Raw genomic sequence first — 18,529 nt, 5'->3', positions numbered from 1 at the left:
TGGGCCTAGGCTATACTGTTAATAATTGCAAGAATGGAAACGCGCTGCTTCTTGAATGACAGCGATTCCATAGCAAGCATGCAAATATAAAATATTTCCCTGTGTTTTTACGAAAATAAAATAATGGTATTAAAACATATTCCAACACAGCTGTCGGCCAGTAGCCTAATTAAACCCATTTTGGGTTATTAAAAAAGCCTTTCGGTCTTTTCTTCAGTCACAAGCAAGCTGAGGACTAAAAAAACTTTATTTATCATTTTCTGTGTGCATCGGAGGTGTGGGTGACAGAGAGGAGCAGGAAGCGAACGCACGCGGCCTGTTGTTTTATTCATAATGAACACAGGTTGTCCTCGGAGCTGCCCGAACTCATTAGTCCGCCGCTGCTGTAAGCGCGATCAGCGCCCATCGCGCTCTCCCTCCCTCCGCATCTCACCTGAGACGGCTCGACACTCGCGACAAGCGCTCCAGGAAAAAAATCATATAGGGACAGGGACAATATCTTTGCTTATATATATTCTTCAACAGTAGGCTATATTATAATTCAGTTTGACACATAATTTAAAGTGATTTTAAATTGCGTTGTGAAATTTATAACAAGCTGAAATAAGGTGCAGAAAAACAAAACGACATTTTGAAATAAACTAATTTGAAAAATATTTTATATTTTAAGCGGTTTAATTTTTAAGGCACCAAGTCAAATAAAAGATGCGCGTGGCCGTATCTCTATGGTACGCGGGGCAAAGTTTGGGCTGCGCGCGGCTGCTTGAGCACGCGGCTCCTGCACGAGAAGCAGGAAGTGGAATAGCGCCGTGGCGCGAGACCGCCCATGTTGTTTAATCCACGTTTCACCGGCACCTCGCGGAGATCTTCCGCCTATTTTACTATTCCGTCACAAAAGCAAACAGGGCGACTCGCATAACTGTCCCTCTCCTCACCAAAGCTGTCCGCTTCCGCGTCTCAAACTCTCTCCCGTCCGCCGTTTCCTTTCTCCCCCCAGTCCTCTCCTGCCCCCCTATCCTGCCCCTCTCTATTTATGAAAACGTCACTTCAAGTCCCTCCCTGTTTGAATCTCATTAGTTTCTTGTGTGTTTCTCCCTGTCAATAATCCCGAATCCAGACTCTCTCTATTTCCATCCCTCTCTATCTGTCAATCAGCGCCGCCTTTGAACTGAAAACCACTCCGACCAACTTCAACTCCTCAATCCGAGCGGCTCAGCTCCATCTCCGGCTTCTTTTTCTGCCAAGATTCCCCTCTTTTGAGTTTGTACTAACCGCCAGTGCTTGGAAAACGCCAATACAGACCCTAAACTTAAACTCGGATCCGGGATCACTAAGATCAAGGGTTTAAAACTTTGTGTTTTTGCCCCCAAAATTGCTCGGGAAAAATGCCGCAGCTCAACGGCGGTGGAGGGGACGATTTGGGTGCGAACGATGAAATGATTTCCTTCAAAGACGAAGGGGAACAGGAGGAAAAAATTTCGGAGAACTCTTCTGCAGAAAGGGATTTAGCAGACGTCAAATCTTCTCTTGTAAACGAATCAGAAACGAATCAAAACAGCTCGTCAGATTCAGAGGTAAGTGACAAATAATGGCGATCGATTGACCATGACTTTACTTCATTTATCTGTTATACGTAAAATTATCGTTTGAAAACACGTTGTTAAAAGTAGCGATTCCTCCTCGTGTTTCTTAAATGCAATCCCTGTGTTTCGTTGCATTTGAAGGCGGAAAGACGGCCTCCGCCTAGATCTGAAACTTTCAGAGACAAAACAAGAGAAAGTTTAGAGGAGGGTGAGTTTCTGCTCTTTTCTTAATGCTCTTGTCCCACACACTTTTACTCAATGCAATGTTAACATGCCGAAGGGCTTTACTGTTGGGGTCTCTGAAGGAGAGCAACTTTTCAAGGCACTTATAAAAGTTTTCTTCTTTTCCCCCGCCATGTTAGCTGCGAAGCGGCAAGATGGAGGGCTGTTCAAGAGCCCACCGTACCCGGGCTATCCGTTTATAATGATCCCTGATCTTACGAGCCCGTACCTCCCGAACGGATCACTTTCTCCAACAGCACGCACAGTAAGTGTGTTTATTTGCCCCTTTACGCTCATTAACACGCCACGTAGCGCGCAGCAGGACATAGTTTGCGAGCGCAACTAGGTAAGGTTAGCTGGGAAATATCAGGCTAAAGTTTCGCAACTTTGGCGTACTGTACAGTGGCATGTCATGTCGTTGCTCAGCCGGATCCCGTGTGTGGAAGTAGGCTACGGCTACAGCCCGGTACAGTTGGCTATGGAACAGCGCGGCCTCCCACACACGTTCCAAATGCGGGAAGCATTCTACCTAACGTTTCCCGCACGGATTGAATTTAGAATAAAAAAAATGTATCCAAATTTGGAAAGTGACATTTACAATTTATTTGTTGTACACTTGTGTACACGAATGATTTTATTGTTCAACTTAATGTAATAGGCTAATAATAAGGTATCCGCAGTTGTTGGGATTGTGCTATTTTTTTTAATCAATTGTTTTCCTGAATTGGTTGTGTTAATTTTAGCGGTTGATTTTGTCAGAATTAACTGATGTTTTTTTTGTACTGAGGAAATTGACATTTCCTCTGTTGTTCGGTGACACGCACGTCTCACTACAAACGAAGCTGTTGTATTTTAATTTTATGGATGTTAGAATCTAAAGCTTTATGCAAATGAGTTTATTCAGCATATTTGCATAGCCTATTGCACAATATATGTCTGTCATTTTTACACTGTTAAGATGTCAGGAAATTAAATATAGGTCATGCACAACCACACGCCTGTACAATTATCACATTTTTAGTACGCAAATATTTACAGCGGACCAACACATACAGTGTCTGATATTCCTGCGGGATGGTTTTCCCAGGGAAGCGCGCGAGTCTGTTCTATTACGGAAGGCATCTTTTACCTTCACTTTCCCCCCGAAAACACCCTCTAAAAATGCCCTTGTTACTAGCAATTAGTAAGAGTATAATTATGCATGCACACACGATCGCACGCGCTACCTGTGCCGGTCCCACCGGGCAGAAGGCTTCGCGGGAAGTCTCGAGCTGCCAGAAGAGTTAATTGTAATTGCTGGTTATTGCCGAAGACTACCATCTCAAATTACAAGGTTAACCCGGAGACCTGCGATTATGGCCCTGCTATTCTTTATATTGATTCATGATGACATTCTTAGAATGGCTAAACTATAAATATAATTTTGTCTGGTGCACAGTTAAGAGCGGAATAAAACAAAGAACCAAAGACAGCACAACAAAAACCAGAGTTATTATTGCAATTATATAAATATTAATAAAATACCAGACATCTCTATGTTGAAATGCATCTTATACATCTGATTTAATTTTTATATTATTGGAAATCTGTCAGCTCTATATTACAGGGCAGTGACATAATAATGTTTGTGAGGGAAAATAATTTGTAATGTCTAAATCAGACACCAAGATGGTGAGGAGAAACACTGTCATTTTTGGATGGGAGCGTTTCGTTCTGCGATGAGGATGCTGTTGACTCTCTCTGTGTGTGTGTGTGTGAGTATATTTGTACGCGTGTATTCTGCCGTGCTCAGACAGTGGTCTTTGTTAAGTCTGTCTCTGCCGTGAAATCCTTTCAGAGAGTTTGCATTTGGAACTTTCATTCCAGCACACACATTGCCGAAATATCAGAATGTTTTATTACCCTCACCAAAACACACACACACACACACCTCTCAGCAGTGTACCTGCTTCTGTAGATGGTGTGTGTGTCAGGAGTCGACTGCAGAGCGGTGGAAATGCCACTTCTGTCTGAATCTCCCTCTTTGTCAAACGCTCCTCAGTTCTGTACAAGAGGACAAACACACACACACACACACACACACACACACTATTTCGAAATCAATGAAATCTAGTGCATGTAACATCAAGTCTTCAGAATCAGCTATAGAGTGTTTGTTCACCTGTTTGCATGATACATAATGGATGATACGCACATTAATACACAAGTGTCCGCATCCCTCTCTAGCTCACACACACACACACACACACACACACACACACACACACACACACACACACAAGCATACTGCAGGGTGTCCACATTGCCTTATCTCTTGTGAAGAATTCTGTGTTTTCCATTAGACATGTGAGATATTGTTAGATAGATAGATAGATAGATGGATAGATAGATAGATAGATAGATAGATAGATACTTTATTGATCCCCAGGGGAAATTCAAGAAATTGTTTGAATGAGGTAAAGGATTCTGTGTTGGCTCTGAGGAGTGCGCTTACACACACACACACGCACGCGACGCGACACGGCTTTGCGGCTTGCTTTCAAGGCAGAGGGAATGTTGACGGCTTTTACATCACAGTTTTAGCTGTAGCGTGTCTCTAGAACACGTTTATTTGGACAAATCACCCAGTAATCCGTCTGTGATGCTCTCTCTGACCACAGGCCCTGTGAAAGGTCGTCCATTCCTCTCTCACACACACACACACACGTGCACGCGGGTGGCTTTGAGCGAGCAGGACTACCTGTGTGTGGAGGGGCTGGCGGGGCTTTGAAGTTGAAAGCCCTTGTATTCATAAACGCATTACTAAAAGCAGACATTAATAATTTAGCCCAGCATCGATTAACTGTCCTCTTCCCTAACTAACAGCAAGCTCACGCTTATAAAGCCTTATAACACACACTCAAACACACACACACACGCACAAATACACACACACACACACACACACACACACCCGGTCGCCCAGCAGGCGTGCTAAGAGCGTTGGAGCTAATCAGCTAGGAAGCGTGTCTTTTTGTCATCTGATGTTTCTTTATTGATCTTATCTCTCGGAGTCGGAATCTTTTGTCATTCGGATGCTGAGGAAAGATGCGTGCGGTGTGTGTGTGTGTGTGTGTGATTTGTGCGGAGTGTGAGCTGTACCTGATGAGCGTGTGTGTGATTCTGGCTCCAGTGCAGGATGAAAGCAGAATGGCCTCTTTTTAGGTTACATCGTTTTTGTTTTTTTTTATATCAGGATTGAGACGGAAACAGGAATTGTCTCTGTGTAGTTATTTATGGGCTGTGTATGTATTCTGTGTTTGGCTGGGAAGTCAGCTTTACAGATGTGTGTGTGTGTGTGTGTGTGTGTGATTGGGAGAGTGGGAATCTATCTCTCTCTCAAATAGGAAGATGCTTCTCACTGTCCGGCCATTTACACGGCATTTGTGTGTGTCTGAGTCTTTTTCTTTCTCCTCTCCTCTCCTCTCCTCTCCTCTCATCCTCTACTCTTCTCTCCCTCCCTCTCCTCTCCCCTCCACCCTATCCTCCTCTCCTCTTCTCTCTTCTCCTCCTCTACTCCTCTTCTCTTCTCTCTTCCCCTCTCCTCCTCTCTTCTTCTCCTCTCCTATCTTTCTTTCCTCTTCTCTCCTCTCCTCTCCTCCTCTCCTCTATTCTCTTCTCCTCCTCTCCTCCTCTCTCTCCTCCTCCTCTCCTCTCCTCTCCTCCTCTCCTCTCCTCTCCTCCTCTCCTCTACTCTCTTCTCCTCCTCTCCTCCTCTCTCTCCTCTCCTCTCCTCTCTTCTCCTCTCCTCCTCCTCTCCTCCTCCTCTCATCTCCTCTTCTCCTCCTCCTCTCTCCTGTCGTCTCCCTTGCCCTCTTCTCCATCTTCTCCTGTTCTCTAATCTCCTCCCCTCCACTCTTTCTTGTGTAGTGTAAGTGTGTGTGTGTGTGTGTGTGTTTGTGAGTGTGTGAGGCTTTATTTACTGCTTGTGTGCGGTGGTGTCTGAATGTGGAGCTATTTGACTCGGGCGCTGGGCGGGCCTCCTAAGTCCTGGGGCCTGAGATGTGGACACGGGCCGGTTTTGGGTTTCGACGGGTAATTACCAGCGTTTAAAAAAGCAGCTCAAGACACGACGAGGCGAGCAGCAACACCCAACGCAGCCTCACGCAACATAGCACACACACTCTCACAATCACAATCACACACACACACAGCGCACAGCACAGCACAGCACAGCACAACACAACACAACACAACACTGCATAGCAAAGCACAGCAGCCAAGAGCTTGGCAAGTTCCCCCACCAAACAATAGACTCCCTCTCTCAGTCTCCCTCTCTCCGTCTCTCTCTCTCTCCGTCTCTCTCTCTCTCAGTGGCGCGCTCCCTCTCTCCGTCTCTCTCTCTCCGTCTCTCTCTCTCTCAGTGGCGCGCTCCCTCACTCTCACTTGCTTGCTGTCATTCTTTGTCTGATTTCAGCGGTAGGTTTTCGGTTGCACCACTTGCCTCTGCTGAAACATGCAGATATTTGAGTCTTATTCAAGCATTTGTGGATATATTTATATACATTTAAAATGATTTTACCTGTATATTTCTATACATTTAGAACATACATTAATTAGAATCATGCAATAATTGCTTTAAAGCATGTTGTTGTTTTTTGTAAGGGCATAAAATGATAAGGCATCCCTATTGTGTTGTAACGGTGTGTGTGTGCGTGTGCGTGTGTGTGTGTGTGTGTGCTGCCGTGTGTAATATGCGGATTATGAGTGAGTGGCAGGTCCCGGGGAGGTGAGGAACGCTTTTTAAATGGGGATTTAGCGGGAGAGGGACACACCTTATCAAATTGGCTTTCCATGTTAATGGATCTTAATTGGAGTCCGCATGGGGTACTGAGGGGGATGCTGGCGCTCTGTGTCTCGTTTCGCCTCTCCGCACACACACGCGCACGCACACACACACACACTCATACACACACATGCTCACACACATACGCACACACACACACACACACACACACACACACACACACACACACTGGCCCTCCTATACCATTTAAACGCTTGCCATCCTTTTGTTTTGCAAATTACTTTTGTTGACAAAGAATGTCCGAAACATGCTCCCTCATTCTCCCCCTCATCCCTCTCTCTCTCCCTCTAAGTTCCCTTTCTCCCTCTCCCTCTCTTATCCCTCTCTCCCTCTCCTCATCCTTTATCCTCTCCCTCTCCCTCATCCCTTTCTCCCTCTCCCTCATCCCTTTCTCCCTCTCTCCCTCTCCCTCATCCCTTTCTCCCTCTCCCTCATCCCTTTCTCCCTCTCTCCCTCTCCCTCTCTCTCTCTCTCTCTCTCTCCCTCTCTCTCTCTTTTTTCCTCCCCTCTCTCCTTTCCTGTTCTGCTTCTCTCATCCCATGCAAGCCCAGAGAGAAGAGAAAGGAGGGAAAAAAAGGAAAAAAACTTAAAAAAAAAAAAAAAAAGTTCCCAGTTTTCGATAAACAGCCAGCCGTAACGCAATCTGTTTTGGATTTGAGGGAGTTAAGTTGGGGCTGGGGCTGGGGCTGGGGTTGGGGCTGGGGTTGGGGTTGGGACTGGAGCTGCTCTGGCAGGCTGAATCGCTGCGCTGTGGTGCGCCGTGCTGAGCGCTGGGCCTGGGAGGCATTAGCGCTGAGCGCTGGGCCTCCACGACGGTTAATTAGTGCTCGCTGTAATTGTTCATGCTCTGCCAATAGAAGCGATGCTTCGGAAAAGTGTAGCTGCAGTTAATCGGCACCGGGGCTCTGAAACAATAAATCAGGGGCATATTTGTGGCGTGATTCAGGGGCGGCGAGCCCTCTCCCAGCGCGACATGTGGTAAATTGTAAAGTCAATGAATTGCAGATGTAGCTTAGCGCGCGGGCCACGGCCTCCCCTACAGGACGCGTTTGTTAGCCGGCCCACTGCACGGAAAAGACTGGTGCTGTAAATATTTACACCATCATGAGCGCCGAACCCTTCGCCCAACACGTTTAGCACGCTGGGCACGCCGGCCAGGCACAATTATCTTTTGTTGATGATGTTGGCACATGCGTGTGGATTGATTGTAGTTATCGAGCGGAGTGGGTTTTTTGGGTGTGTTTGCGTGTGTGTGTGTGTGTGTGTGTGTGTGTGTGTGTGTGTGTGTGTGTGTGTGTGTGTGTGTGTGTTGGGGGTGTGAATGTGTCTCCATGGGGTGTGTTAGTTTACAGAGTGCAGAGGCGACGCAGCCGATTGGTGCGCTGCTCGGCGAGTGCTGGTATTTATTTAGCGATGTTCGCGACGTTCCCCATGCAGGGTCAGGGCTGTCAGCCGCAGTGAATTACTCCAGTGATTTACACTCCTCCAGCCATTTGAACCAAAACTGATCATATCGCAGAAGCTTCACTCTTACTGCCATCCTCTGCAGTTTTCTGTGTGTGTGTGTGTGTGTGTGTGTGTGTGTGTGTGTGTGTGTGTGTGTGTGTGTGTGTGTGTGTGTGTACATGCGTGTGTGTGTGTGTGTGTGTGCGCATGTGCTGAAAAATGCATCGCGTGTTCGGGGGTCTGGCTCCTGGTATGTCCTGGGTGATTTAGAGTTGTGGGTCCTGTCACGCCTGGGGGTCGCTGTCTCAACAGCCTGTATCTCCATGGCAGCTGTGTGCTGGTGACCCCCTTCACACACACACACACACACACACACACACATGCATGCAGCACAGACACACACACACACATTCACTCGACCCCCTCCTCCTTGCCTTGCACACTCATACAGACACGCATCTCCTTACAGCACACACACACATACACACACACACATATGCACAAAGATTTCAGTGTACATCTGGAATGCAACTTTTGTCATCTGTTAAATATAGTCTGGTCCGGCTGGCCAGGGCAGTGTGGGACTCCCGAAAACATGGAAATGAAATTATTCTCTGTGTGTTTGTGTGTTTGTGTGTGTGTGTGTGTGTGTGTGTGTGTGTGTGTGTGTGTGTGTAATGGTTTTGTTTAAATTCCTCAGAGCAGTGTCCTAACTCAGTGAGCCAAACTCTTAAAGCAAAATTAGTTTTTGGAATTGTGTGTGTGTGTGTGTGTGTGTGTGTGTGTGTATAGACACATACTGCAGAGGACAGTGATATTTAAATGCATCTGAAATGGATTGTGTTGAAACACTGGTGATTGTGTGTGTGTGTGTGTGTGTGTTTGTGTGTGTGTGTGTCTGTGAAAGGAATCTCTGTGATTAATCACTGATAGGTGAGCGATCTAAGCAGCAGATGCTAGCATGTGTATAACTGTATATCACATTCATATGATCTCACTATAATATGCGTTACATGGTTGTAACATGCGTGTGAAATGTGTAACATCAGTATTAATAATGTGTTTAGGTAAAGAGGTAAATAATAACATATAATGTGTTTAGGTAAAGAGGTAAATAAAAACATATAATGTGTTTAGGTAATAATGTGTTGAGGTAAAGAGATAAATAATAACATGTGTTTAGGTAAAAAGGTAAATAATAACATATAAAGTGTTTAGGTAAAGAGGTAAATAATAATATATATAATAACATATAAAATGTTTAGGTAAAGAGATGAATAATATCAGCGTGTTCTGTCCGTGTTTGTGGTCGTGAGAGAAACGTTGTATTGCTCGAGCCTGGGCTGCTCTGTTGGACTCCAGAGGCTGTCAGGGTGGCACACTTGGAGATATTTATTTATTCAGTCATTTGTGGAGATATTTATTTATTTATTTATTCATTCATTTATTGAGATGTTTGGATGCTTGCGCAGTGTGACGGAAATCTCTTTCACCTGTTGGCTGCCGTGTGGTGTTGGACGGATGGTTGGGCAGCCAACCGGCCTCCCACGCGACTCTCTCCCCAACACTCAGAATGGGAGAAGGTTTGATACGTGGCTGATCGTGAGACGAGAGAAGCAGGCGGACATGTTTGATGTGTGCTGCTTGAGGAAGTAGCCCAGCAGGTTTGGTCATGTGACTTGTGATGTAGCAGGAAGTAGTCCAGCAGTTTTGGTCATGTGACTTGTGATGTAGCAGGAAGTGGAGAGGGAGTTAAGTCATTTAGAGTCGAATGCAGTAGGGGTTAAGTCATCGAGAGACCTCAGACCTATTAGACCAGCCTGAGACAAGTCAAGTGTAAAGCATGTCACACAGTAGCCTAGCCTACAGAAAACACTTAATTGATGTGATAAAATGATAACTTGTTAAATGTATGCCTACAATGGTTTATTAAACATCATAGTCATTTATTTAGTCAGCCATCGTTCATGTTAATGAATAGGAAGGACATCTAAACGATAGCCATAAACCAAAATTACACGCAACGCAATATCTGCCGTAAGTCCCTTTATAAGCGCGGAGTCCCAACAGCTCCACCCAGCTGACTCTGGCAGATCAATGGACAGATCAGTCAGATGGAATTATTTCATAAATAAATGTAAATTCTGAATAATAATAAAAAAGCTTCTACCTAATGTGACTATTTTTCCATGAACTGTAAAAGAAAAATATGTTTTCCGCTGTATTCTCCATAAAGAGTAAAGTAAATTATGTACTTATTTCCGGAATTGACGTCACTTCCTGGACTCGTCTGAGGCAGGTCTGAGGTCTCTAAATGACTTAACCCCTACTGGTCTGCTGGATGGTTTGGTCTTGTGACTTGTGATGTAGTAGGCCTGATGGATGGTTTGGTCATGTGACTTGTGACATAGCAGGCCTGCTGGATGGTTTGGTCATGTGACTTGTGACGTAGCAGGCCTGCTGGATGGTTTGGTCATGTGACTTGTGACGTAGCAGGCCTGCTGGATGGCTGGCTGGCTGGTTGTTTATGCAGGGCTTGAACATGGGTAAATGGGTCCATCTGATGCACGAGGGCCTAGCGTTGGCAGACAGCAGTGGTCAATGTGATTGTGTGTTAGTCTGGTGAGCAGACACACGCGGCTAACACACTCCACACTAGTGCAGACAGATGCAGCTATCCAGGCTGTGTGGTACCGACACAACACACACACACACACACACACACACACACAAGGCTTTAGCTTCGTACTCTGCCCAGGAGTGTCATGTCCGGTGTAGCCAGTGAGAGATGGCTAGTGAAAGCCCCTTCACCTCCCGGGAGTAGGCAGGCCCAGCGTGGTTTCAGAAGTACATAATCCTGGTAGGAGGTGCCAGTTTGACTGTCAGGTGTAGAGAATTCTATTGGCTGCTGAACACTCTATAGAATGATTTACAGAACCCTCTAGAACCCCGTGTGGAACACTCTATAGAATGATTTACAGAACCCTCTAGAACCCCATGTGGAACACTCTATTGAACATGCAGAAAATGCATGCATTTTCTCCTCCCCTTACAATGTCGCGGTGTGTGATGGGTATTGTGGCAGCGTCTTGACGTATTATTATTATTGTGTGTGTGTCGGGGGGGTGGGGAGGTCACGGGACTGGATACACAAAGGCGTCTGAATGGGGTGTATAATTGGTGCTAATGCGACACAGAGGGACTGTAGACAGTTCCTGCTTAGATGGACAAACAATGGGTCCCCGAGGCCGCCATTCAGCCGCCATTCAGCGCCTTCAAAACCCACAACGGCCACGAGGAATAGGGGGGGGGGGGGGCACAAGTTTGTGGCCCTGCATGATTGGCAGGCGGTGTGTGAGGTGGAGTGTGTGTGTGTGTGTGTAGTGGTTTGTGCTCTGTGTGTGTGTGTGTGTGTGTGTGGTTTGTCCTTTCCCTCCTTAATGAAGTTGACCAGTGCTTCAGATTGTTCACCTCCTCTGAGTACTGCCGTGTCATCAGAATGTCTACACCAGAGAGAGAGAGAGAGAGAGAGAGACTGAAGTGGGAGAGGAGGGGGCTGAGAGTGTGAGAGAGAGAGTGGGGGAGAGAGAGAAGGAGAGAGAGAAGGAGCATTGTGTGGTGCTGGCTGGAGGAATCTGGTTGCCCTGGGCTTTTGTTTGGATTGGAGCGCGCTCACTTGGACCAAAGTTCAGCCTGGCCCTCCTGCACCCGCCAGCTTTTTATGACCAACGATAGCAGCACTCCACTTTCCACTGGGACTGAGTGTGTGTGTGTGTGTGTGTGTGGTGCCAGGGGGTATTTTTCAGTGTTTGAGAGTGAGTGGGTGTAGTTCTTTATTGCTAAAGCAGTATTGATAGTGACAGGTGAGTCACTGCCTCTGACTGAGTGTGTGTACGTGTATGTGAGTGTGTACGTGTGCGTGTGTGCATTTGCGGGTGTGTGTACACCTGCAGCAGGTCAGGTCATTCCCAGAGCGCAACTCCAGCAGTGACAGGAAATGCATCAAGCCCACTTCCACCCTACCCCATCCCACACACACACACACACACACACACACACACACACACACACACACACACATACACTGTCCTCAGCGCAGCCCAGATATGAAAGAGTGCATATGTATCTGCTGTTACAATGACCTCACCTCCCTGTGTGTGTGTGGATAGGTGTGTGTGTGTGTGTGTGTGTGTGGTTGGGTGTGTGTGTGTGTGTGTGTGGGCAACGCATACAGTGCTAAAGTGTCTTCATCCTGAAACATCTAGAGAGATGTCATCACCACACACACACACACACACACACACCACCACAAGCTCCTGGGCTGATTCCGTGACTCAGACAGCCTCCCTCTGCTGTGGGACACACTGTGGAGCCCTATAATTTAGTGTTCCAATATTGAGTCCAAAAGTCAACGACACGTCAATCATGACTAACCATTGCCATTACTGTCATTTCACTCCTTTAAGTACACACACACACACAGGGTGCAGGTGTGTGTAGACCCTGAGAGTGTGTGTGGGTGCAGGTGTGTGTGGTGTGTGTATGGGTAAAGTGTGTGTGTGTGTGTGTGTGGGTGCAGGTGTGTGTAGACCCTGAGAGTGTGTGTGTGTGTGGGTGCAGGTGTGTGTATGGGTAAAGTGTGTGTGTGTGTGGGTGCAGGTGTGTGTGTATGGGTAAAGTGTGTGTGTGTGTGCGGGTGCAGGTGTGTGTAGACCCTGAGAGTGTGTGTTCTCTGGTGTGTACTGCATCTCAGAGGGCAGATGAGCACTCAGTCCATCTTAAAGCCGTAAGTAGCAGCACCAGGAGCTCAAACTCCAGGACATGCGTTTCTAATCCACTAATTACACTTTTAATTGCTGTTGGATAAGCTCTGAGAACGGCTGTGTACGCGATGCAGTGCATCATGCAGATGTGATAGCGAGGATGATGATAATGCGATGTGCGATGTGTGTGTGTGTGTGTGTGTGCGTGTGAAGGTGCTAATTGCACTATAGGTGAATTAGATGGATAGAAGAGTGTGTGTTAATCTCAGGATTGTGTCTGGATTCTTTCACAGCAGTAGATCCCCCACACACACACACACACACACACTCAGGCTGATGTCAATTAACGGTATGAGCATTAATAGAAAAAGCTGATGTCGTTGACAAATTGTTGGCCCGTTTCCTATTCCCCGGTGATGCGATACCCGGGGACTCCGCCCCCTTCAGTCACACTATTGATCTCAGACACGCCCCTATTTCTCTCAGGATTGTTGAATGTGAAGTCATCAGCCATTTAAGATCATCCGCCATTTAAGATCATCTGCAAATAGTTGTGAAGACAGTGCTTGTTTCAGGCTATGCAGCAAATGACAATAACTAGCTAGCTAGCTAAGTAAGCTTTGAAATGACCTTGAACTGTTTAAATAGATAAGCACTGGAAAGCACTTCTTTGCTTGGCCCTCAACATTTAGGTTTAGCCTAGTAGCTATCAGCTAATTAGTTCATATTAACTCCACACACCTATTTGTAGCTGTAGCTAGCTTCCATAGCGCGGTTAAGTGGCAGCCCATCTGCACAGAGTTCTCTCTGAAGATGTCATAAAAGGCAAATCAGCATTAGCCAATCAGATAACTTGTGCTATGATGACCCTCACACACTGTCCAGTGGCTGGGCTTTATGTGGTTGAGGAATCCAGAAGATATTATGATCACTGATAAAATATGACTAAATGTGCAGTTCTACACACCTACACTCACACACACACACACACACACACACATCAGTATCAGTCCCCGTTTGCCAGCACTGGTAACACATGCACACTCTAGGATCAATGCCAGTTAGCTAGTGATACACACACACACACACACACCAGTGTATCAGCGGGCTATTAGTGAAATGGAATGACAGTGTGATGAGAAGGAAGTGATTTCAGAAGGAGAACTGACTCGGCCTCAGGGGCTCTCTGTGGCCTCTCCAGACCTGACAGGTGAAATAAATTATTGTATGTGGTAATTTATATAATATATTATATATATATATATATATATATATATATATATGCTTCACTCTCATATATATATATATATATATATATATATATATAAAATATATATATATAATATATTGTTATTGTTGATGATGATGATACAATATATAAATGTGTTATTGATGATTAATATGTAAATAAATGTGTGTGTAATAATATAATAATAATATAATAATATATAATAATATATCTTTATATATATATAATAATAATAATATGTGTGATGATGTTTTTGTTATTGTGTGTGAGTATTTTATATATATGTATATATGCTCATATAATGTATATAAATATATGTATATATAAATGTTGATATTGATGATATTGTATTATTTTATATATATATAAAATATTGTGTGTAAAGATGTCCATCAGGGCGCCCTTTTGCACTGGCAGATTTGTGCCCTGCTTTATCTCTGTGTTTTAGTGCAGTGTGTGTATCTTTATTACGCTTTGCATATTTCAAATATCAATAAAGATAAACCAGGTGGCGTCAAGTGCTCAATTTCAGAGCCCCAGGGTGTGTGTGGGTGCAGGTGTGTGTGTGTGTGTGGATGGGGGTTTGGATTGGGGTTAACTCTTTCTGTATTTACCACAATTTCATGACTGGTTTGTGTATGTGTGCGTGTGTGTGCGTGTGTGTGTGCGTGCGTGTGTCCGTGTGTGTGGTGTGTGTGTGTGTGTGTGTGTGTGTGTGTGTGTGTGTGCATTGAGGAGCAGATGTGCAGGAATCTTGTGCTGTAAGGGGAGTGGTGGTTGTTTCCCAGAACAACAGTTCCTCCGTCCTGGTGGCTCTGTGTGTGTGTGTGTGTGTGTGTGTGTGTGTGTGTGTGTGTGTGTGTGTGTGTGACCAACAGTTCCTCCATCCTGATGACTCCATTACAGCTTTTAAAACAGACCAGTCTCACACAACAGACCTCAACGCAACACTGCTCTCTTTCACTCTCTTTCTCTCTCTCTTTCACTCTCTTACTCTCTTTTTCTCTATCCTTCTCTCTTCTGTTCCTCCTCTTCTTCTTGCTCTTTCTCTCCTGTTCCTCTTCTTCTTTCTTTCTCTGACTCTCTCTGACTCTCTCTCTCTCTCTTTTTCTCCTTTTCTCCTGTTTCTTCCCTTCTCTCTCTCTCTCTCTTTCTCTCCTGTTCCTCCTCTTCTCTCTCTCTCCCTGACTCTCTCATTTCCTGGCTGCTTCTCTCGCTGTGATTGGCATGATCTGCGTTGCCAAGTCATTCAAAGGATTATGCAACAATAAGAGACCAACAAGTAACAAATCATTCAACAAAAACTATGCATAAACAAATACATAAATCTCCTGGACTCTCTCTCTCTCTCTCTCTCTCTCTCTCTCTCTCTCTCTCTCTCATATTCTATCCTTCATCCCCCTCTTGTTGTTTTGCTATCAGTTCTTCTCATTCTTTCTCCCTGCTCTCCCTGTTCTTTTTCCAATTTTGTGTGTGTGTGTGTGTGTGTGTGTGTGTGTGTGTCTGGGTGATTGATACTGGCGACCAGTGCTGCTCCACTCATGAGAGAGAGAGAAGAGGGATGGAGAAGGGAGAAGGGATGGAGAAGAGGAGAAGAATGACAGTGAAGCAATGATGGAAGAGAAAGAAAGCCAGTGAGAACCTGAAGAGACAAGGGACAGAGAGAGATCGTTCTGACACAGACACAGACAGACAGAGACAGTTTGAACTAACGGCTTTTTTGGCGTATTTGTTTTACAACATGCAGAGTAAACATGGCGATATTTATTTCCCTGTATGTCTGAAAACCATATGAAAGTGCCGCGATCTGTTTTCTTGATTATAATATAAACAGGTAAAAGCAGGTGTTAATCGGGAATTCCCTGTTAAATGCGTCAATAAGAGGAAATTTCAAAGACAACAGAATCGGTATTCAGAGCAGCAGTTTTGCGTCTTTGCACTTTATCAAAAGCAACCTTAACTTTCATTGGGCTTTCAAATGTCTTACTTTTACTTACACGTCATTCACTTATAATTATTAAACGTTCCTACTTGCTAGATTTGACCAATCTTCCATAGCCTACGTGCACAAGTAGTTTGAGTAAAACTACTGATCTTCATTATCTCCCTGCTTGTTGACATCTTATCATGTATGGTATAATTTCATGATTGCTAAACGTTTGCTTCTTTTTAATGTTGTCATCAGTTAACTTCATTCAACTGCGCTTGTATATAGGCTCTGCCGTTCAGTTGTGGATGTTCGTAAACTGCGGTAGGGGGCGGAGAAAGGCGCAGATTACCCAATGAACTGAAAGTTTGATAAATACCACGTACACTTTGGTATGACCGCTTTTGCTATCTGCGGTTTGTCCATGGCGCTGATAACGCTACATTCGCAAATGTACATCTGGCCCAGAGAATCCTCCTCTCCTTCTTTCTTTCTGCCACCCTCTCTTTTTCTTTCTGTCTCTCTTTCTCTCTCTCTCTCTCTCTCTCTCTCTCTCCCCCTCCCCCCCCCCTCTCTCTGTCATGCCCTGCTGCATAGATAGATGCTGACATACGCTGAGAGTCACTGAGCTAATTGTTGTTTGAATTACCTGTTATGATCCGATGACAAATTTGCCCCCCAAACACACAAACACACACACACACACAGGCGGGTGCTGGAGCAGAAAAGCCAGGCGTAGCCGTGTGTGTCAGTGACAGCGGGATGGAGGTGATGTGTGTGAGTGTGTAAACGTGCTTCAACAAGATGGATAAAGGCAATTAGTGGGCAGGGCTGGCGAGGGGCCGGCCATTTACAGGTCTGGACACTAAGCAGGGCCTGCCCCATTCATTTGGCCCATTTACCGCTGATGGACGACAGTCAGGCCACATTACTCTCACAGTCTGGGGGGGCTGTCTGTCAGGGTGTGTGTGTGTGTGTGTGTGTGTGTATGTATATGTATGTATGTGCGTGTGTGTATGTGTGTGCGTGTGAAATGGCGGATGCGTGTGTGTGTGTGTTGTGTGTGTGTGTGTGTGTGTTGTTGATGGCGTGTGTTGTATTGTGTATGTGTGTGTGTGTGTGTGTGTGTGTGTGTCGTGTGTGTATGTGTGTGTGTACAATGCAGTTTTCTCCTCTCCTCTCTACTTGCCCTCTCCTCCCTTGTTCTTTCCTGTCCTCCTCCTCACCTCTCTCCTCCTGTCCTTCTCTCCTTTCCTCTTCTCTCATTTCCTCTCACTCTTGTCTTTCTCTACCTCTCCTCTCCTCTCCTCTTCTCCTCTCTTGTTCTCTCTCCTCTCCTCTCCTCCCCCCCTCCTCTCCTCTCCTCTCCTCTCCTCTTCTCCTCTCCTCTCTTGTTCTCCTATCCTCTCCTCCCCCTCTCCTCTCCTCCCCTCTCCTTTCCTCTCCTCTCTTCTCTCCTCTCCCCCCCTCCTCTCCTCTCCTCTCCTCTTCTCCTCTCCTCTCTTGTTCTCCTCTCCTCCCCCCTCCTCTCCTCTCCTCTCCTCTTCTCCTCTCCTCTCTTGTTCTCCTCTCCTCTTCTCTCCTCTCCTCCCCCTCTCCTTTCCTCTCTTGTTCTGTCTCTTGTACTGTCTCCTCCCTTTGCTTTCTCAGCAGATAATATAAATGGTGTGTGTGTTTAGAAATGACAAAAAGATCGACTGCATGCATCAGTGCCAGCTCCCTGCAAATGAGCTGCACAGACACACTCGACTCCTGTCACACACACACACACACACACACGACTCCCGTCTCACACACACACACACACACACGACTCCCGTCACACACACACACATACACATACACACAGGCAGACAAAACCCTTCACACGCTCATGCGCCCGCATTCACTCACACAGATACACACACAAATGTGCACACACACACTTGCACACTTTCAATCTACATGCTTTTGTGTCACAAGTCATACTGTGTGCTTTTTCAACCAGCAAAACCAACACCCATCAATCCTGCATCACACACACACACACACACACACACAAACGCACATTTACTCAACCTCTGGAACTGAAGAGTGACAGTGACTGCTGCAATTGTTTCCTTAAGTCACACACACAAAGTACGCACACGTACGCATGCGTGCACACAAACACACACACACAAAGTACGCTCACGCACGCACGCATGCTTGCGCACAAACACACACACTCACACATACAAAGTACGCACACGTACGCATGCGTGCGCACAAACACACACAGACCTAGTTTGACTCTGCTACTCTGAATGACCTGCATGCATTTCTAATTAGTGAGGCCCTGTCATCCCTTAGACACACACACGCACACACACACACACTCTCATCCACCAGGGATGAGGCCCTGTCATCTTACACACACACACACACACACACAAACACACACTCTCATGCACCAGGGATGAGGCCCTGTCATCCCTTACACACACACACACACACACACACACACACACACAC

The 18,529-nt window shown here is 45.8% G+C and overlaps 1 protein-coding gene across 1 annotated transcript in view; it reads left to right on the top strand.

Annotated features, from left to right (window-relative positions):
- The first annotated feature begins 962 nt into the window (after positions 1-962).
- The window catches only part of tcf7l2 (transcription factor 7 like 2), a 184,778-nt gene continuing 167,211 nt past the window's right edge, over positions 963-18,529 (top strand). Inside the window, 3 exon segments of the mRNA XM_048268763.1 lie at positions 963-1,574; positions 1,725-1,791; positions 1,946-2,070. Of these exon segments, the coding sequence (XP_048124720.1) occupies positions 1,386-1,574; positions 1,725-1,791; positions 1,946-2,070 (381 nt within the window). The 5' untranslated portion in view covers positions 963-1,385.

This window comes from Alosa alosa, chromosome 17, assembly GCF_017589495.1.
Source record: "Alosa alosa isolate M-15738 ecotype Scorff River chromosome 17, AALO_Geno_1.1, whole genome shotgun sequence".
NCBI lineage: Eukaryota > Metazoa > Chordata > Actinopteri > Clupeiformes > Clupeidae > Alosa > Alosa alosa.
This window is presented reverse-complemented; position numbering and strand designations above follow the sequence as displayed.